Source organism: Esox lucius, chromosome 3 (assembly GCF_011004845.1).
Source record: "Esox lucius isolate fEsoLuc1 chromosome 3, fEsoLuc1.pri, whole genome shotgun sequence".
NCBI classification, from domain to species: Eukaryota; Metazoa; Chordata; class Actinopteri; order Esociformes; family Esocidae; genus Esox; species Esox lucius.
In genome coordinates this window covers 12,711,601-12,728,459 of record NC_047571.1, presented here as the reverse complement: position 1 = coordinate 12,728,459, position 16,859 = coordinate 12,711,601, and the positions used below count along the sequence as shown (strand labels likewise).

At 39.6% G+C, this 16,859-nt stretch overlaps 1 protein-coding gene across 6 annotated transcripts in view; it reads right to left on the bottom strand.

Moving 5' to 3' along the window:
- Positions 1 to 9,117: 9,117 nt before the first annotated feature.
- Positions 9,118 to 16,859, bottom strand: part of dlgap1a (discs, large (Drosophila) homolog-associated protein 1a) — an 87,827-nt gene continuing 80,085 nt past the window's right edge. For 4 of the 6 annotated variants that reach the window (XM_020042051.3, XM_020042063.3, XM_020042061.3 and 1 more), the window contains 4 exons: positions 16,090 to 16,529; positions 14,400 to 14,491; positions 14,143 to 14,307; positions 9,118 to 10,468 (listed from right to left, as the gene is read on the bottom strand). In XM_020042051.3, coding sequence (XP_019897610.1) covers positions 10,253 to 10,468; positions 14,143 to 14,307; positions 14,400 to 14,491; positions 16,090 to 16,529 — 913 coding nt within the window. In that variant the 3' untranslated portion in view covers positions 9,118 to 10,252. Of the gene's footprint in view, positions 10,711 to 14,142; positions 14,308 to 14,399; positions 14,492 to 16,089; positions 16,530 to 16,859 lie in introns of all 6 variants that reach the window. The other 2 variants (XM_010894026.5, XM_034288923.1) reach the window with 2 other exon arrangements.

Genomic DNA, 16,859 nt, shown 5'->3' with positions numbered 1-16,859 from the left:
TAGTTACCTGCCTCATTCAATAGTCCAACACTCGTGTCTAAAACAAGCAGTAGAGCCCTTTAGTCTGAGCACTTCATTATTGGGGGAGTCCAATTCCTTTTAGAACCCATAGAACATTTGTATGAGAATGTCATTGAAGTGACTCAAGAGTTTAGTGATGGACAGGCGTACATAATGATGTGTTCATCAATCATAGGTTTTACGATGCTGCACTGCCTACACATTGGCTCCGTGCGGGGAACACTCGCCTTGTTCATGACGCAACAATAGACGTGGAATAAGAGATTATTTACCGACAAAACTGGGGCGTTTCTTACCACCCAACGACACACTCTATGTCACGGTGGACGCAATTCCCCACCCGAAACGCATGTGTTATCCGAAATGCTGTTTCGAAATGCTGTTAGCCCATTTGGATGTATGAATGTGTGTTTGCTAGTTAGGTCATAGACATATATCTGGGCAAGTTATGACAAGAAGTCGTTTTGTCTTTAAATATGAAAAAGGTTAATACAAAACAGCCACACAAGAGCCCTTTAATTTGCAGCTCTATAAATCATATATATATATATACACAGTATTACTTAATTAACTTATAATTATGAACCCACTTGATGTCCTGTGTCATGATGTAAATATATTACGTTAATGTTTTAGGCTTAGATTAGTTAATGACGTCATAATTAGATTATATTACGACATTATAAGGTTCACTCTATGATGTGAAAATAAAGGTTATACCTGCATCAAATCTGTTGAATTGTATTTGCCCTGGTCGTCGACGTGATGAGAGATGCTTGTTTTATATACGCATTTCACGTACTGTTGCACTACTGGATTTCATTCTCATTCAAAGATGAGGTCGCCACCAAAACTCATGCAAATCATTATTTTTTATTTTTTTTACATATTCCTCATACGCTCTCAAATATTCTTGGATAAAGATTTCCTGATCATGTTAAGCGTGCCGGTTCTTGACGTGGAATAAATTATATTCTTCAGAATTCTGACGGATTCTTAAAATCATGCCTAAAGATGTATCCCTTGGTAAAACATCCAGTAAGTAAAAAGAAATGTCATAAAAACTGAACAAAAATGTCATAATTTGGGGATTGGTGTAAGGTTATTTAGTATGGTTTAAAAGTGCAAATTGTAACGAAAGAAGCAATGCCATAGGGCGACCATTTTAAAGTATTGGAAAAATCAAGAACTATTTAAGAATTGGATGGAAGCATATAAAATGTTTTGGCCATCCAGGAGCAAAATTCAATACCCTTGCTGTAGGGAGCATTATTAGCATATGTGTCAGGGTGCCTTTTGTGTTGCTAGTGCCACCCATGAATTTGCCTACTATTGACAGAGACATTGTTGATACAATAAAATGCGTATTTCATAAGACCTTTTTTGGAGGGCCTAGTTTACCCTAATCTATTGCCCACATCACGTTTGACATCACCAGGTTCACGCAACATAAATCCAAATAACTGCCAGACGTCTGAAGAATATCATACTTCTTAAACATCTAAACTGGAATTTACATTTCAGTAACAGGGCAGTGCAAATAAAAATATAAGTCCAAATATAAGTCCAAATATAAGTCCAAGGTACATATTATTAAGAGTTACAGAGAAAATATATATTCTATATTACAGTAGTATGTATACAGTATTATTACAGTAGGATACATCATTCACTATAAATATAAAAACATATTTTCAAAATCCAAACACAAGTGAGGGACGTTTGATGCTTGATGACACTTGATGAAGTTGATTTTGATTGAAATCTGGTTATCAACACGAACAATGTATGTAAAATGTTTATTTTAAATCAGTGTTAAAATAGTTCCTGTAACAACACTCGAAGTATTCTTCTGAAAAATCAACACTAGTTAACACTGGCCAATTCGCTGTTCTATCAAAACGCTGTCACAAAGTTGTTAACCCCGTCTGTTTCTACAATGTCTCTTAATATTTAATTTAAACTTGCCTTGAGCGTACTGAAGCCTACTGAAATAAAATCAATTTAGACTTGTTGGCATGGAATTAAAGGTTTTAAGTGTAAATGTCGAAACTATATTTTTAATACGGTTGTCTTTAGACAATTTTAGGAATAGTTTTGGGTTTCAAAGTATATTTTTAATATTTGGACATTTTTTTTGTATTTTGGTAAATTTTTTAGACAGCATTGGGTAAAATTTGGATTGAGTCAACATTGCTGAATTAAACTGGCATATACATTTTTTATAGTCAATGTCAGATTGTGATAAAAAAAAATGTTTGCCCAAAGTTAAATTACTGTTATAACAGAACGTTTTTGTCAGTTGAAATCATTCTGGTGTTAAGCACCATAATAAAAGACCTTCAGCTCCACGAACAGAAATAAATACACCAGCAAATAATCCGACAGCCCACTTACGACAGCAAATAGACCTATGGTTTTATTATGGGAAAACTGGTGTCAGAATAAAGGCAGTGAGGCTTCACAGTGCGCATCAAACACAGTCAGTCTGACACCTCACAACAAATTACCCCGGTACCTGAAATATTGACTGGTTGGAGTCTATAGGAAACCGCTATTCACCCCAATTCAGAGGGGTCACTTTGTTATTTGAAGGAGGAAAACAAGTATTTTAATGTAGGCTACGGGTGTTGCACTTCGCTGCAAGCTGCAACGCGAGGCGGTGGAGGCACAGTCCGTGGGAATAACGCCACTTGCGCGGTGAGCCAGTCAATGAAACTTACATCCATAGTAATGAGCGCTGCTGCTGTGCACCTTGCATGCGGACTTTGACACATTTATATATATATATATATATATATATATATATATATATATATATATATATATATATATATATATATTTGAATTACAAGCATTTTATCTTTATTTCGTGTAGTTTTTTCTTACTAATAAACTACACGATAGCCTATCATGATCTATTTCCACATCCTACAGGACTACGTTTTTAGAATGGAAATGAACAATCAAATTCAAATAAACAACACATTTGCATGTTTCATATTACTGTCGGAAATATTTTCTATTCTTGATGTTCGTTAACATTTAAGATCATCCACAGGTCTGCATGATTGTTGAGCCGGACTGGTACCTGAACCTCGCTCACGGGTGGGGGAGGGTGGGGTTGGTTTGGGGGCTCTTTCACAAATTGCTCGCAGACTGGACCGTGACCGTCAACGTCACACGATCAATTCAACAGTGTGACATATCTCAGTGCCAGCGGACGCTGCAAAGCGAGCGCTGGCATGGGAATAGCAACACTTGGGTCTCTTCAACAGACGCCCTAATGGTGAACATTATAAATGAGATGTCGTTTTGGGAAGGTCATGGTGTATTACAATTCATGGTGAGGGAGGGCCAGTGATGCATGATTCCAAGACTCAAAAGTCTAAACGTGTACAGTTTAATGGTATATTCTTATTCGTTTTTACGCTCACTGAATCAAGTTCTAAATTCACATATAGCCTAGTTTATTTCTAGTTTGCATAAAAAAAAAAAACGTTTTGGATATTGAGAAATATGTCTAGGACAGTGAAAATCCTATTCCAGTGCAAAAAGTAGACGTAATCCTCTCAGGGGAGAGTCAACATAAATCCATGTAATATTGAGTGTCGGGAAGATTAGAGAAATTCAAGATATATAAAGTTATCCGATAAACAATTTTGAAGTATTTAAAAAGTACCTGCAAATGAAGTTGACGAGTGCTTTAAATGTAAAACAACTCGCCATGTATTATAAAGTTAGAGAATATATTATATTTTCAAATGTATGCCTATAATTGCTTAAAGCACCTGTAACTGTATTCGCATTCCAAAAGCCTGTTCCCATATACGGCCATACAGAAGGAATGGTGACAGAACTTCAAGTTTACATAAAACAAATACAGGTGATAATTGCCCCTTTCATGTTTCCATTTTTAGATTCTCAAGTTACTCAGTGTAACCCCAAGGATATCCTGTGGTGCTGAAGTCAGCCGCCACACCATAGACGCACTTCCCGCATTGTGCCATGCAGTTGCTTTTATTCTGCTCGCACGCTTTTCTTTTCATCTCACATTTTTAGTGACCTGGTACCTGAAAAGCTTGCTGGTAAAGTGCCATTGACTACCACACCATGCGTTTTCATGGCCTGATTGAGGAGGTCAGAGTGTCAACGCGAGCTGGATGAGCAAACTGCCAAACACTGGGGATTCCCTGGGAATCCCACCACATGCGACATCGCCACTGAAATAACGCGCGGGTGCTCGCTCTCCAGATTGCCAGACAAATTAGAACTGAGCTCAAGAGGTCTAGAGAGACTGAAGTCAGTGATAGTAATAAATGCACACGAGGTTCTTAAAATAATGTGTTGTTTGAGATATTGTCTTCCAATTTTACAGTAACTTAGCACACAATGTAGCATACATAATTAGTTTAACAAATGTTTTAAAGTTTGTAGGCACACAACGCATACAGTTATGGTGTAGTTGTATAGATTATCATTACTCTTATCTTTACTCTGTTCATTTCAAACAGGTCTGATTAGCCTGATTCAATCAATTAAATAGGATTTTAATCTGGCCACTTCAAAAGGCAGAAAAATGACCCACTAATCAAAACCCGGAATGTCCCCCTCCACCACAAAGCTATGTTACCATAAACAAATGATTAAGAAAATCATAAATATATTCCAAAAGAGATTAAGGATGATGATTGATTCACTGTTCCTTGGCCTAATTGATTTTTTTCCCTTCTCGCTAATCTGAAAGTCTCTGTCCAGAGCCCTGGGGCGGTTATGGCTGTTTCACGCAGAGAGATTAGGGTAGGGATATTCTAGCGTCCAACACATTTTAATACAACGCGGGAAACCGGGTGCTTCCTGTCTGGGTTGGTCTGGTTTACAACATCTAATCGTCTGTTTTCTAAGTAGCCAAGCAGTTCAGTTATTTGTCATTAAACGAAAAGTGAATAACTAACCCGACATATGGGTAATCATTGGATACATGATACAACAACACTGGATTTTTAGGACGGTAATCTGGTGACCTGTTTTAACCTATAGGTGGCTACTTATCTAACAAAGCGTTAGAGCTCAGCGTCAGACAGACAGACAAAATAAACATAGGGTATATATTTTACTTTGATTAAAACATTTCCAGGAATTTAGTAAAAAACATTGTGTTGAAATGCTTTTAAAAATCCCTTAATATTAAACGAAATAATACGCATAATAAAATAAAATGTAAATATGAATAAAGACAAGGGGGAACCTTTAATGATTCTGAAGATCATACATTTAATGTATTTAGTTATTCCTTTACATCTAATTTCTAAGTTACATTACTAGCCTCATTTTAACATGAAAACAATTATTTTTTCAAATACATGTTCTTAAAGCAGGTGAGCTTATCCTATTTGTCAATTTCTTCTCTCTTTGTTGTTTTAAAAAAAGGACAGAGTTTAAAATAACACATTAAATGTGTAACACACAGACATATTTTAGCAGTTTTGTTTTGATTTTCTTTCAATGGCCTTTCCCTGTGGGTTTCTTTTGCCTTTGGTCACAAGAGGATTCATGGCTGATTCAACATGAACATCTCAGCCATGCTTTCATTGTTACCTGTTGAGGTAAACACTAATACTCTGCTCTTTACAACAACCTGGATGAGGCAAAATCATTTTTTAAGGTTATACTACCTATACATTGGAGAAATTAACCACTTGGTTAATCAGTTGGGACATGAGAAGCTGGGACAAGAATAAAAGAGTCAGTTCTGTGGTGTTTTATGTCAACCGGGTTTACAGCTTAAATTGCATTCTTTATAAATTAATAACATCCTTTTCAAACTGACTCCCCTTTTTGGGAAAAGCTCTATTGCGATTTCTTGATAGAATCTTGTGCAAACAGTGTAATAAACCAATAATGTTTTGCTTACCTGAAGTAACCTAAGCTTCAGCAATAACCTGAAAAACACAATCTAAGACACAGCAATGTAAATTGCACAATATAAATGACAGCAATAACCTGAAGAAAAGTTGAAGACAGAGTGAAGACTATGAATGAATCAATTACTAACTGTGAACTAGAGCAGAATATCAGCAGCCAGGTTGAGAATCTAGCCAGGCCACAGGGTTTAACTCACTAACAGTTAGGATTAGCGTCAGATTATAGTTTTTTAGTGACCACAGAGGGTCAGTACAGTCCTCAACACTGCTTGGGGCATTGGGTTGCATAAGGTTAAGTGTCCCCTATTGTCCCCTATTGTCCTCTCTATATTATACACTCCCAGCAGCAACATATTGTCTGTAGTCTAGGGATGGACCGGACACAACACATTCCAGATTGCCCTGGGGCAGGTTTAAATCCAGATCATATTAATCCTTTGTTGTTTTAGATTCCATCCCCTGATAACCACTGTTCATTTTCCTGCTTGTTCGAATGGAAACTGAAATAATTAACATTTCAACCCAATGTAATAGGATCATTAACGTAATCTGGATTATAGTGTGATAAGGTATCATTGGAAGTTAATAGTTTTGATGCATTGTTCATTCAAAATGTAATAAACCATCCATAGTACAGATGTTGGCAAAACGTCCTGGAGCCACAGGCACTGCCGGATTTGGAAACAAATAGCCACCCCACCTGACCAACTGAACTCCCTGAATTAGCTCAGTGAACACTTTAATTTAAATGACCTTGTCTTCCAAGTTGTTTTAAAAAATATATATAATAATACAAAGAACCAAGTTTGTGTTGATTTCAAGTGTAATCCTTTCACAAATACAAAGTTTTAAGTAAAACTCTTTCAGTGCTAAAATGCTCTTAGTAGAAACCTTTTCACTGCCAAAAAGTTATATCTGGAAATAAAAAGTGTTATTTTATGGGGAAAAACTGAAGAACCCTTTATTTCTACAACTGTACATAACAGTTGGCCTTTATCAAAATGTTCTGTGGTAGCACAGTTGTATCTGTCCAATGAGGACTCCTGCTGGTCAGCAAGGACACTATCATAATTTGCTGTTATTTCCGAAATTTCCAAGGAAAGAGCATGCTTCACTTTACATCACTACATCATCTACATTTTGGGCGTCTTTAATTTGTATGTCAAAATATTTGCTCATACTTGTTATTGAAGGTTTTGTTTTATTTTCTTTGGTCCAGTAGTGGATTTTAAATCCTGAGACATGGCACTGTTGATGAAAATCCATTAGTGCCACCAAGTGGTGAAGACAGAAAAATAACCTCAGGTTGACTGAAAAATAGTCTCAGTCAATGCCAAAAATATATTGGTCAAGACAGACAACAGATTCCGTATTATTTTATTCCGTTTTCATCATATGTATGTATGCACATGTCCTCTCTATACAATACAACATAAGATCAGAGTAGCATGACAGACCACTGAACAGAATCCAACCAGTAAAAAACAAAAATCATCAATAAATAGTTAAATAAACAAATACATGTATGTATAAATTAACTATAGATTTTATAATACTAATATTGTGTCTGCATGCTAACAGGAACATCCTCATGTATCATTTTTGTACAAACACACAGGTGGCTTTTTTCAAGTACTGGTGGTGCTTTGACTATGTACAGTATGTTCATGAGGCTACTTGACCGTGTTGAAGAAAGGCCTACATATCAACCGAGAAAATTAGGAAGCACTTTAAGAGACCCACATTCAAACATACACACTCACCTCTAAACTGACTGACACACAAACACACACCAGCACGCATTCATGCTCACACATTCACACACACACACACACACACACACACACAAACACACACACACACACCCACCTGCGCACACGCGCACACACACACGCACACACACACACACAGACCACCAGCACAAGGAGACCCTGATTTTTACAGACTGAATTTCCATCTCTTCCTGAGAAATAACACAGAGCTAAGCCTGCCCAACCAGATGACAGAGACAGTCACATGGCTTTGTGGAGCATCACGCTAGCCTACTAGGGATTGAACTAACACACCGCGAAAAACTGTTTACCAACAAAATTAAGCCACTGAACTTGCTACTGGAAATACAATGTTAAGAAATAAAACAACTTGCATTCCAGAGTTGCTTTATTGTCCCTCTCTTCATGTCTTTAGGGTATATCATATTGGGTGACTCTATAATATTCTCAGTCACACACTTTGGACACCCATCCGAATTGACAAGAGGGAAATGGGAATTAGTTATTAAAAACATCAAAGAATACTGTCCCTAGTTTGAATTACTAAAAACTTTGATAATATTTATCTAAAATGAGCAGGTTTGTCTTCACAATAGACAGCATTAGCATAATAAATTAACAGAATTGGCTACAGAAAAATAAAGGCATCCTTTTTTAATCTTAAATCTTTGATTTACAGATGGCATTTCAAAACCAAAGTGCAGTTGTTCTACACATTTCCTTGTTCTGAATTCAAAGGAATATTGCTTAAGCATAATATACCCTGTTTATTTGCCAATAAAGTTACAGTCAAAGAAACAAGATTGAGAGGACTGAATGGGACATGAAGCATTTAACTCCGCCTGGCCCAAGTTTAGGTACAAATAGCAAAAGAAACCACACACTCAAACATACTTATTATTTGCTTTCTGTTAGGATATCAACAGGAGTCTACATTGATTAAGAATGCTATACACAAGATCATGGCTTATGTTACACAGGTGTGGCTAAAAGTGAAAAACCTTTAAAAAGAAGGATCACGAAGGAGTCATCTTGAGGCAAGGATCTATGTTACCAGGATCACGTTTGTGAGAAACAGATAAGAATATGTAAGAGAAACAACATTTCTCCCCACAACAGAGGATCAACTTCATGTGATTATACTACAAACACCCTGCATTCCCAAGCCAAAAAACAAGTATAATTAAGTGTATTATTTTGGAACAACTTAAGTTCCCCTTGATTACATTAAATAGTATTAAAAAGTATTTTAAATTAAAAAGGACCCACTTAATTTAACACTATACTTATATGACTGGAAATAGCATTTTAGTACACTTACAATATATACACTTATATATACACTTATATTATATTTGTAACATATTAAGAGTATATTTTATTCATACTAAAATGCTATTTCCAATCATATATTACATGTATAGTGAAGTAATTAATACATGGGTCCATTCTAACTCATTTTAACAGTTAACAGGTTATTTAAGTTTTTAGACTGTTGGACCTCATTTTCCACTAACATCCAGTGGCTGTCTAGTCGCATGCACAACCCATCTATTTCAGTGGTCAGACTCACCCCAAAACATCTTCTGAACAGTCTCCACTTGGTGTTGCTTTAACATGGGCAGAGTTTCTTAAACATCAGCCTCAGGTACATTCTAGGGCACCTTTGTCCTTTCTGGAAAATGCCTTTGGGGGCCTTAAAAAATTAGATTTAGTATTTTTTCTGCAAACATTTTTACCAGTTGTGCATTTGAAGACAACGTATTAGCTACTTCAGCTGTGTTAGATTCGGTGTGGTTCCGCCTACTGACAAAACTGAGCGGACATACAGGCTGCGTGTCTTTGCATACTAAAATATGGATTAAACACTGTAGCCCTAGAAAGTGGCCTCAATACACTAGCCTTGAGAACCAGACTGGGTGGGATTTTGGAGGTGTACGTGGCTATGTGAGACTCGCAGTGTGCAGATTTAGAAATTAGTTCTGAGACAAAGCAGGAAGAAACGGTTAGAGTGGCACACATGATGATAATAGGGAAGTGTTTTTTGCATTTATAGACCTCAAGTAAATCAGCTGGTTGTGTAGTTTATTGTCAGGATGTTTCGAATAATTTATTTGGTTGTATCCGGCAACTGTGGTATATGGCTCGTGCACGCAACTAGAAAATAATAAACCTCAGAAATGGAACTTCAACCAAAACAATTAACACTCCAAGTATTAAAATGAGGTCTAACATGCTAAAGAAAAACTCCCATTAAGTGTACCTATTACTGTTTAAATAGTAATTGAATCTATTTAAAATACTATATCATATACTAAAGTACCACTACAGTGGATATAAAACACTTAAGTATACTTTTACTCTATTTTGTCTCTGGCTCAGTTATCAGTAGTAGGTTTGTGTGGCCACAGGAGCCATGGCCTTCAAAGCTTCCGTGTGTGTTTACCTTTGTGTGTGAGATGTAAGTGCATCTGTTTGTGTGAACCAGGGTGTATGTGCGTGTGTGTTTCCGTGAAGATGTGCCAGCCGTGGGGCTCATAGCCTGGTCTGAGCCTCTGGGATATAGATCTCGATGCTGTCTGCGCTCTCAGTGGCCGAGTTCTGGCGCACCGAAGCAGCCCGCTTGGCGGCCATCAATCGCTTGCGCGCGTCCAGCCGCTGTTTCTCTGAGCTCTCCAGGGACCTGTCACGGGCCAGGGGAGGGTGACCTTTAGGGGGTTTCTTTGGCACAGGAGGGGGGATCCGTTTCTCCTGAACAGGGACGACAAATGGTCAGTTAGCTGCCCCACCCCCCTTCCCCGGGGGGGGGGGTAACAGGAGCGCAGACAGCATTTGAACACCTAGCACGTGGCTAGCGCTACACATAGACAACTGCACGCGGCGGCGGCGGCGGCAGGGGAGGGGGGGGCGACTGACTGCGTGAGGTACGGAAGCCCAGCGAGGTCAGGCCCCGTGGTGTGTGCCAGATGGAATGACTTCTCAAAACCAGCTCACTGTCGACAAGAACAACAAAACAAAAACATGGACAAGCGGTCAGGAAATCAAGAGTATAAAATGCAACAGCCATGATACTGTACAATAACAGCAACAACGACTCTACTGATGTTAACAGTACACACGACAGGTAAATGGTTGTGAGGTGATTCACTGTGTTCGAGATGACACATATGAAATGTTTCAGGCCGTATATGTTTGTACTGTGTGATTCACACCATATGGAGCACTTAAAGGCATGGCCAAAAGTATTGGCTCCCCTGCCCTTTCTTCCAATAACTTGCCTTGTCTTTTAAAATAACTTGATGTTGATTAAAGTATTTATTTCACTGTAAATATTATATTCAGATTGTAATATATTCGTTTTAATCAAAATATAAAGAAAAACGGCACTAACAAAACTATAGACACCAAAGGTGCAATATTTGGTAGCAAAGACATTTGGCTAACTAAAGGCAATCATGAGCTTCCAGCACCTCATTAATGGCAGTTTGAGCCACTCTTGTATAAACTGACACAGTTCTCCCAGATTTGAAGGGTGCCTCCAAACTGTTGTTTTCAGATCTCAATAGGTTTTCAATAGGATTTAGATTAATTGCTTGCCACCTCAGGACAGCCCATTGTTTTTTCTGGAACCATTCCTAGGTACTTTGTGAAGTGTGCAGCAAAGCCAACCAAAAACATAATTGAAACGCTTCTGTGATTGACTGTTGCAAAGGAGTTATTTTCTTTGAAGGCTTCATTTTGTTTTCTTTAAACATAGAGGTGGTGGTCTTTACCAGAAAGCTCTAACTGTGTGTAATCTGTCAACAGAAGATCATCCCAGATGATGTTCGAGTGTGTTTTGGCAAATTGCAGTCCGGCTTTCTTATGTCTCTTTCTCAGGGGTGGTAGTCAGAAGGTCAACGTGAATCTTTTTCACTTGATTGAGATTCTTTATCCAATATTTGAACAATCCTTCACAGCAATCTTCTGTACATTTTTCTTTTGCATTTACATTGAACAAAATTATAAACGCAACACTTTTGTTTTTGCCCCCATTTATCATGAGCTGAACTCAAAGATCTAAGACTTTCTCTATGTACACAAAAGGCCTATTTCTCTCAAATATTGTTCACAAATCATTCTAAATTTGTGTTAGTAAGCACTTCTATACCGAGATAATCCATCCACCTCACAGGTGTGGCATATCAAGATGCTGATTAGACAGCATGATTATTGCACAGGTGTGCCTTAGACTGGCCACAATAAAAGACCACTCTAAAATGTGCAGTTTCACTGTATTGGGGGGGTCCGAGGGGGTCAGAAAACCAGTCAGTATCTGGTGTGACCACCATTTGCCTCATGCAGTGCAACACATCTTCTTTACATAGAGTTGATCAGGTTGTTGATTGTGGCCTGTGGAATGTTGGTCCACTCCTCTTCAATGGCTGTGCGAAGTTGCTGGATATTGGCAGGACCTGGAACACGCTGTCGTATACGCTGATCCAGAGCATCCCAAACATGCTCAATGGGTGACATGTCCAGTGAGTATGCTGGCCATGCAAGAACTGGGATGTTTTCAGCTTCCAGGAATTGTGTACAGATCCTTGCAACATGAGGCTGTGCATTATCATGCTGCAACATGAGGTGATGGTCGTGGATGAATGGCACAACAATGGGCCTCAGGATCTTGTCACGGTATCTCTGTGCATTCAAAATACCATCAATAAAATGCACCTGTGTTTGTTGTCCATAACACACGCCTGCCCATACCATAACCCCACCGCCACCATGGGCCACTCGATCCACAACGTTGACATCAGCAAACCGCTCACCCACACGACGCCATACACGCTGTTTGCCATCTGCCCTGTACAGTGAAAACTGGGATTCATCCATGAAGAGAACACCTTTCCAAAGTGCCAGACACCATCGAATGTGAGCATTTGCTCACTCAAGTCGGTTACGACGGCGAACTCCAGTCAGGCCTATTTCTCTCAAATATTGTTCACAAATCATTCTAAATTTGTGTTAGTGAGCACTTCTATACCGAGATAATCCATCCACCTCACAGGTGTGGCATATCAAGATGCTGATTAGACAGCATGATTATTGCACAGGTGTGCCTTAGACTGGCCACAATAAAAGACCACTCTATTTGCTCACTCAAGTCGGTTACGACGGCGAACTGCAGTCAGGTTGAGACTCCAATGACGAGCATGCAGATGAGCTTCCCTGAGACAGTTTCTGAGAGTTTGTGGAAAGATTCTTAGGTTACGCAAACTGATTGTTGCACCAGGTGTCCGGGTGGCTGGTCTCAGACGATTTTTGAGGTTAAGATGCTGGATTTGGAGGTCCTGGGCTGGTGTGGTTACACGTGGTCTGCGGTTGTGAGGCCGGTTGGATGTACTGCCAAATTCTCTGAAATGCCTTTGGAGACGGCTTATGGTAGGGAAATGAACATTCAATTCACAGGCAACAGCTCTGGTGGACATTCCTGCAGTCAGCATGCCAGTTGCATGCTCCCTCAAAACCTGCAACATCTGTGGCATTGTGCTGTGTGATGGAACTGCGCATTTTAGAGTGGCCTTTTATTGCGGCCAGCCTAGGGCACACCTGTGCCATAATCATGCTGTCTAATCAGCATCTTGATATGCCACACCTGTGAGGTGGATGGATTATCTCTACAAAGGAGAAGTGCACACTAATGCAGATTTAGACAGATTTGTGAACAACATTTTAAAGAAATAGGCCTTTTGTGTACATAGAGAAAGTCTGTAGACTTGAGATTGTCCGTGCTTTGCTACAATGGTGTTACCATCTCCTCAGACAATTTTGGGTTTTATTTCTGTTCTCAATTTAATTCAATGGTACACACAGTGACACAAAACAAGAGGAGTCCTTTTCTCTATTCAAACTGGTTGAAATTGTGATTTTCATATCTCAGGTACCTGCAACTCACTATAGGTGGGTGCAATTCAAAGAGAGAAGGAGAATCACCTGCTTGAGATCTAATTACTTATAACTGCTTTTTTGAAGGTGCCATTAATATTTATATTATTAATCTAATATTATTTTAGATTTCATTGTGGATTAAGGTCAAATAAAGTATTTGGGGCTTTGTTCAACTGCAAACCAAAAAAAACATGTAAATACATTTTTTTCAGCTTGGCTATTTATTCCAGTACTTTGGATTTGAAATGACGATGCGACTATGAACATTTCAAGAACCCTCACCATCTAAACAAAAGCCAGCAATTGCCAAACCCTGAAGAAACATTGACACAGTATGTTATCAAATAATAAGTGTGAAGTTACAACAGAGATACTACATCATGCGTTATGAGTCATGAGTTCAGAAAGCTTTCAGCGTGATGATTTTGTCTCGGCTGGTCAGTAAGATGTACTCTGTAACCTCCATAGCAGCTGGCCCTGGACACCTGTTTTACCTTTCTCTCTGGGGGGTCCAAGGGCCTCCAGTTATTGGCCCTAAGCTGGTGCAGCTCATCAAACTTTAGGCTGATGTTCTCGATAGACAGCTGGAGCATGTCCCAGAAACCAGCCAGGTCCTGAGAGATGGGCCGCAGGTGGGCGTTGGGGTTCTGATCCCAGATCAGTAAAGAGGAAAAAAAAAAAAAAAAGTTCTATCTCCGCTTTGGCGCCAAGAACTACCAGACAAGGAATTGGAAGAACTAGAGTCTCTCACCAGGTTCTCCTCACAGAGCTCCCGGAACTGCTGGAACTTCTGTGACATCAGCAGCTGGGCACTTCCCACAGCAAGCCTGATTTTCCCCAAGACTGTGGAGAGGAAGATCATGTGAACATAGATCATATCACTCACCTACACACACACACACACACACACACATGCACACGCACCACTGAAGGCTGAAACGCGGAAACTGCTCATTGTTATGTATTAAATGAGCCCACCTTATTATACCTTTCACAGTGAAAAGCTGACGCATAGGCAGGGTTGGGTAGGTTACCTTTTAAATGTAATCCATTACAGCGACAAGTTACCTGTCCACATTTGTTATCAGTAACATTACATTTGGCTTACTTAAACTCTGCAATGTGATGTAATTGCTTTGAATTACTTTTAGATCACTATGAGCCATTGGAAAACAAATAGGAATATAACCAATTAAACAGCTTTTTTGCGGGATCAGTCAATGTTAGAGTTTACATAGGCTATCTGGCCAAAAACTGAATTTACATTTTACCTTATGGAATTTGCGTTTCTGAGCCATTGCTTTCTACTTCAATATGATTGGGCTACATTTCTACATTATACACTGTCAGATATTCAGTCAATCCAATTAACCCAATCACCCTTGATCTTCCTAAATCTGAATCTGACTTTTCTCTGAACATTAACCAAAATCTCAGGATGTTTTAGCCTACTCTATCATCTGGGTTTTATTCATGTTTTTTATTGCTTCAAAACTCTACTGAAAAGAAATGGCAATTTCTCAAAAAGGGTATTGACATTATTGTATATAAAATCCCGTTCGCAATGGTGAACACACGCACACAAAAAAGTTTCACCTGTGCGAACGTAGGCCAAATCTGTGAAGATTAGAGCCAGCAACGATTGATTTTCAAAACGGAAATTACAGAAATAAACTGTGATTCACACCTGCACTCTTAGTTTAAAGTAATTGTCATCAGCAGCCAATGATAACCAATGATCGCACTTTTCGGATATCCAAAGCAAGCAGAATCACATGGCCTACCTGTATGGAGGTGAGGTGGCTGCATCAAATGCATATAATCATCCTTTGGCAGAGTGCTTCCCAACACACCTTTTCTCCTCAAACATCGTTCGAAATTCCATACAATGTTGTATCTAGAAGGCAGTGCCATGTTACAGCTATTTGACAAATATTTGCCTAATCTTCTTAAGTCCTATCTGAAAAAGATAAAACGCCAGGTACAGTATCGCCTATCAATGCTCTGAAAAAGATGCGTAGATAGTAGAGAACTAAATCTAATTTTATATAAGTTGGCAAATATTATCATAGACCTTGTTTTTAACTAGCGCTTCGTTGGTCACTAAATAATATCTAACTGAGTTATATGCGCGCACATGACAGTCACACACACTATGACACGTGCAATTATGACACATGCAACGTATCATAATTATTTTGTGTATCTATTCCTTTTCAATTGAAGTAATCCATGAAGTAATCATGCATTTTTTCAAAAGTATCTGTAATCTGATTACAACATTTTTGCTTGTTACGTAACAAGTTTTGTAATCCATTACACCGCACTTGTAATCCGTTACTCTCCAACTCTGCTAATAGGCACATGGCACCAGCCTTCACTGACAAACACACCTGTGGTAGTTGGTAGTTATATGAGCACATTTGAACGGCCCGACTCACTGTCATCTGGCAGGTCGTTCTCCTGTTCGTCCTGCTCCATCTGTCGGCACCAGCCCTCCATGCGGTCTGTCTCAGCCTGCAGCAGCTTGAGGAACCAGCGGCCATCCCTTTGGCACACGGACCTCTGCACCACGTCCAGGGGATCTTCGGTCACGCTGTCAATCCAGGGGTCAGGCGGGGGCAGGATGGACGGGTCAAAGCCGACGTTGTCGTAGTCGTCTGAGGCACAGGCGTGGTAGTGGTTCCCCGAGCCTTGGATGCTGACGGTGGAGGCCGACGCTGGTGAGGTGGCGGCATCGCGGGAGTACTGGCGGGACACGGAGCCTGAGGATGGTAGGTCCGTCTCCGGGGAGTCCAGGGGGCTGTCCAACATGTCTGGGAGGTCCAAATCTGCCTGTACTGCTGCGGTCACACTGTTGGAACGGGTGAACCGCCGGTACCTGCCAACAGGGGGAGACAGAAAACACTCAGCTTAAGGCTAAACACAGACCTAAAGATGGATTGAAATAAGGGGCCGATTCAGACTCAAAATAAGTTGGATCAATGTGGACAGGTCACAGTGTGGACAAACGACTTAGAAGCTTTGGCCCTGCATTTAAGCTCGACAATGAGTACTGCAATACTCTGTTGATTGGTGTATCTCATTACAGTTTGAGTGAGTACATGGGACCATAAATGAATATCCCCCCCACAGAAAAGTTGTGTGTAAGTGCGGGAGACGAACAGAGGGAAGGTAAGAGTCATCGCTGAGCAGGCTATTACACTGAAAC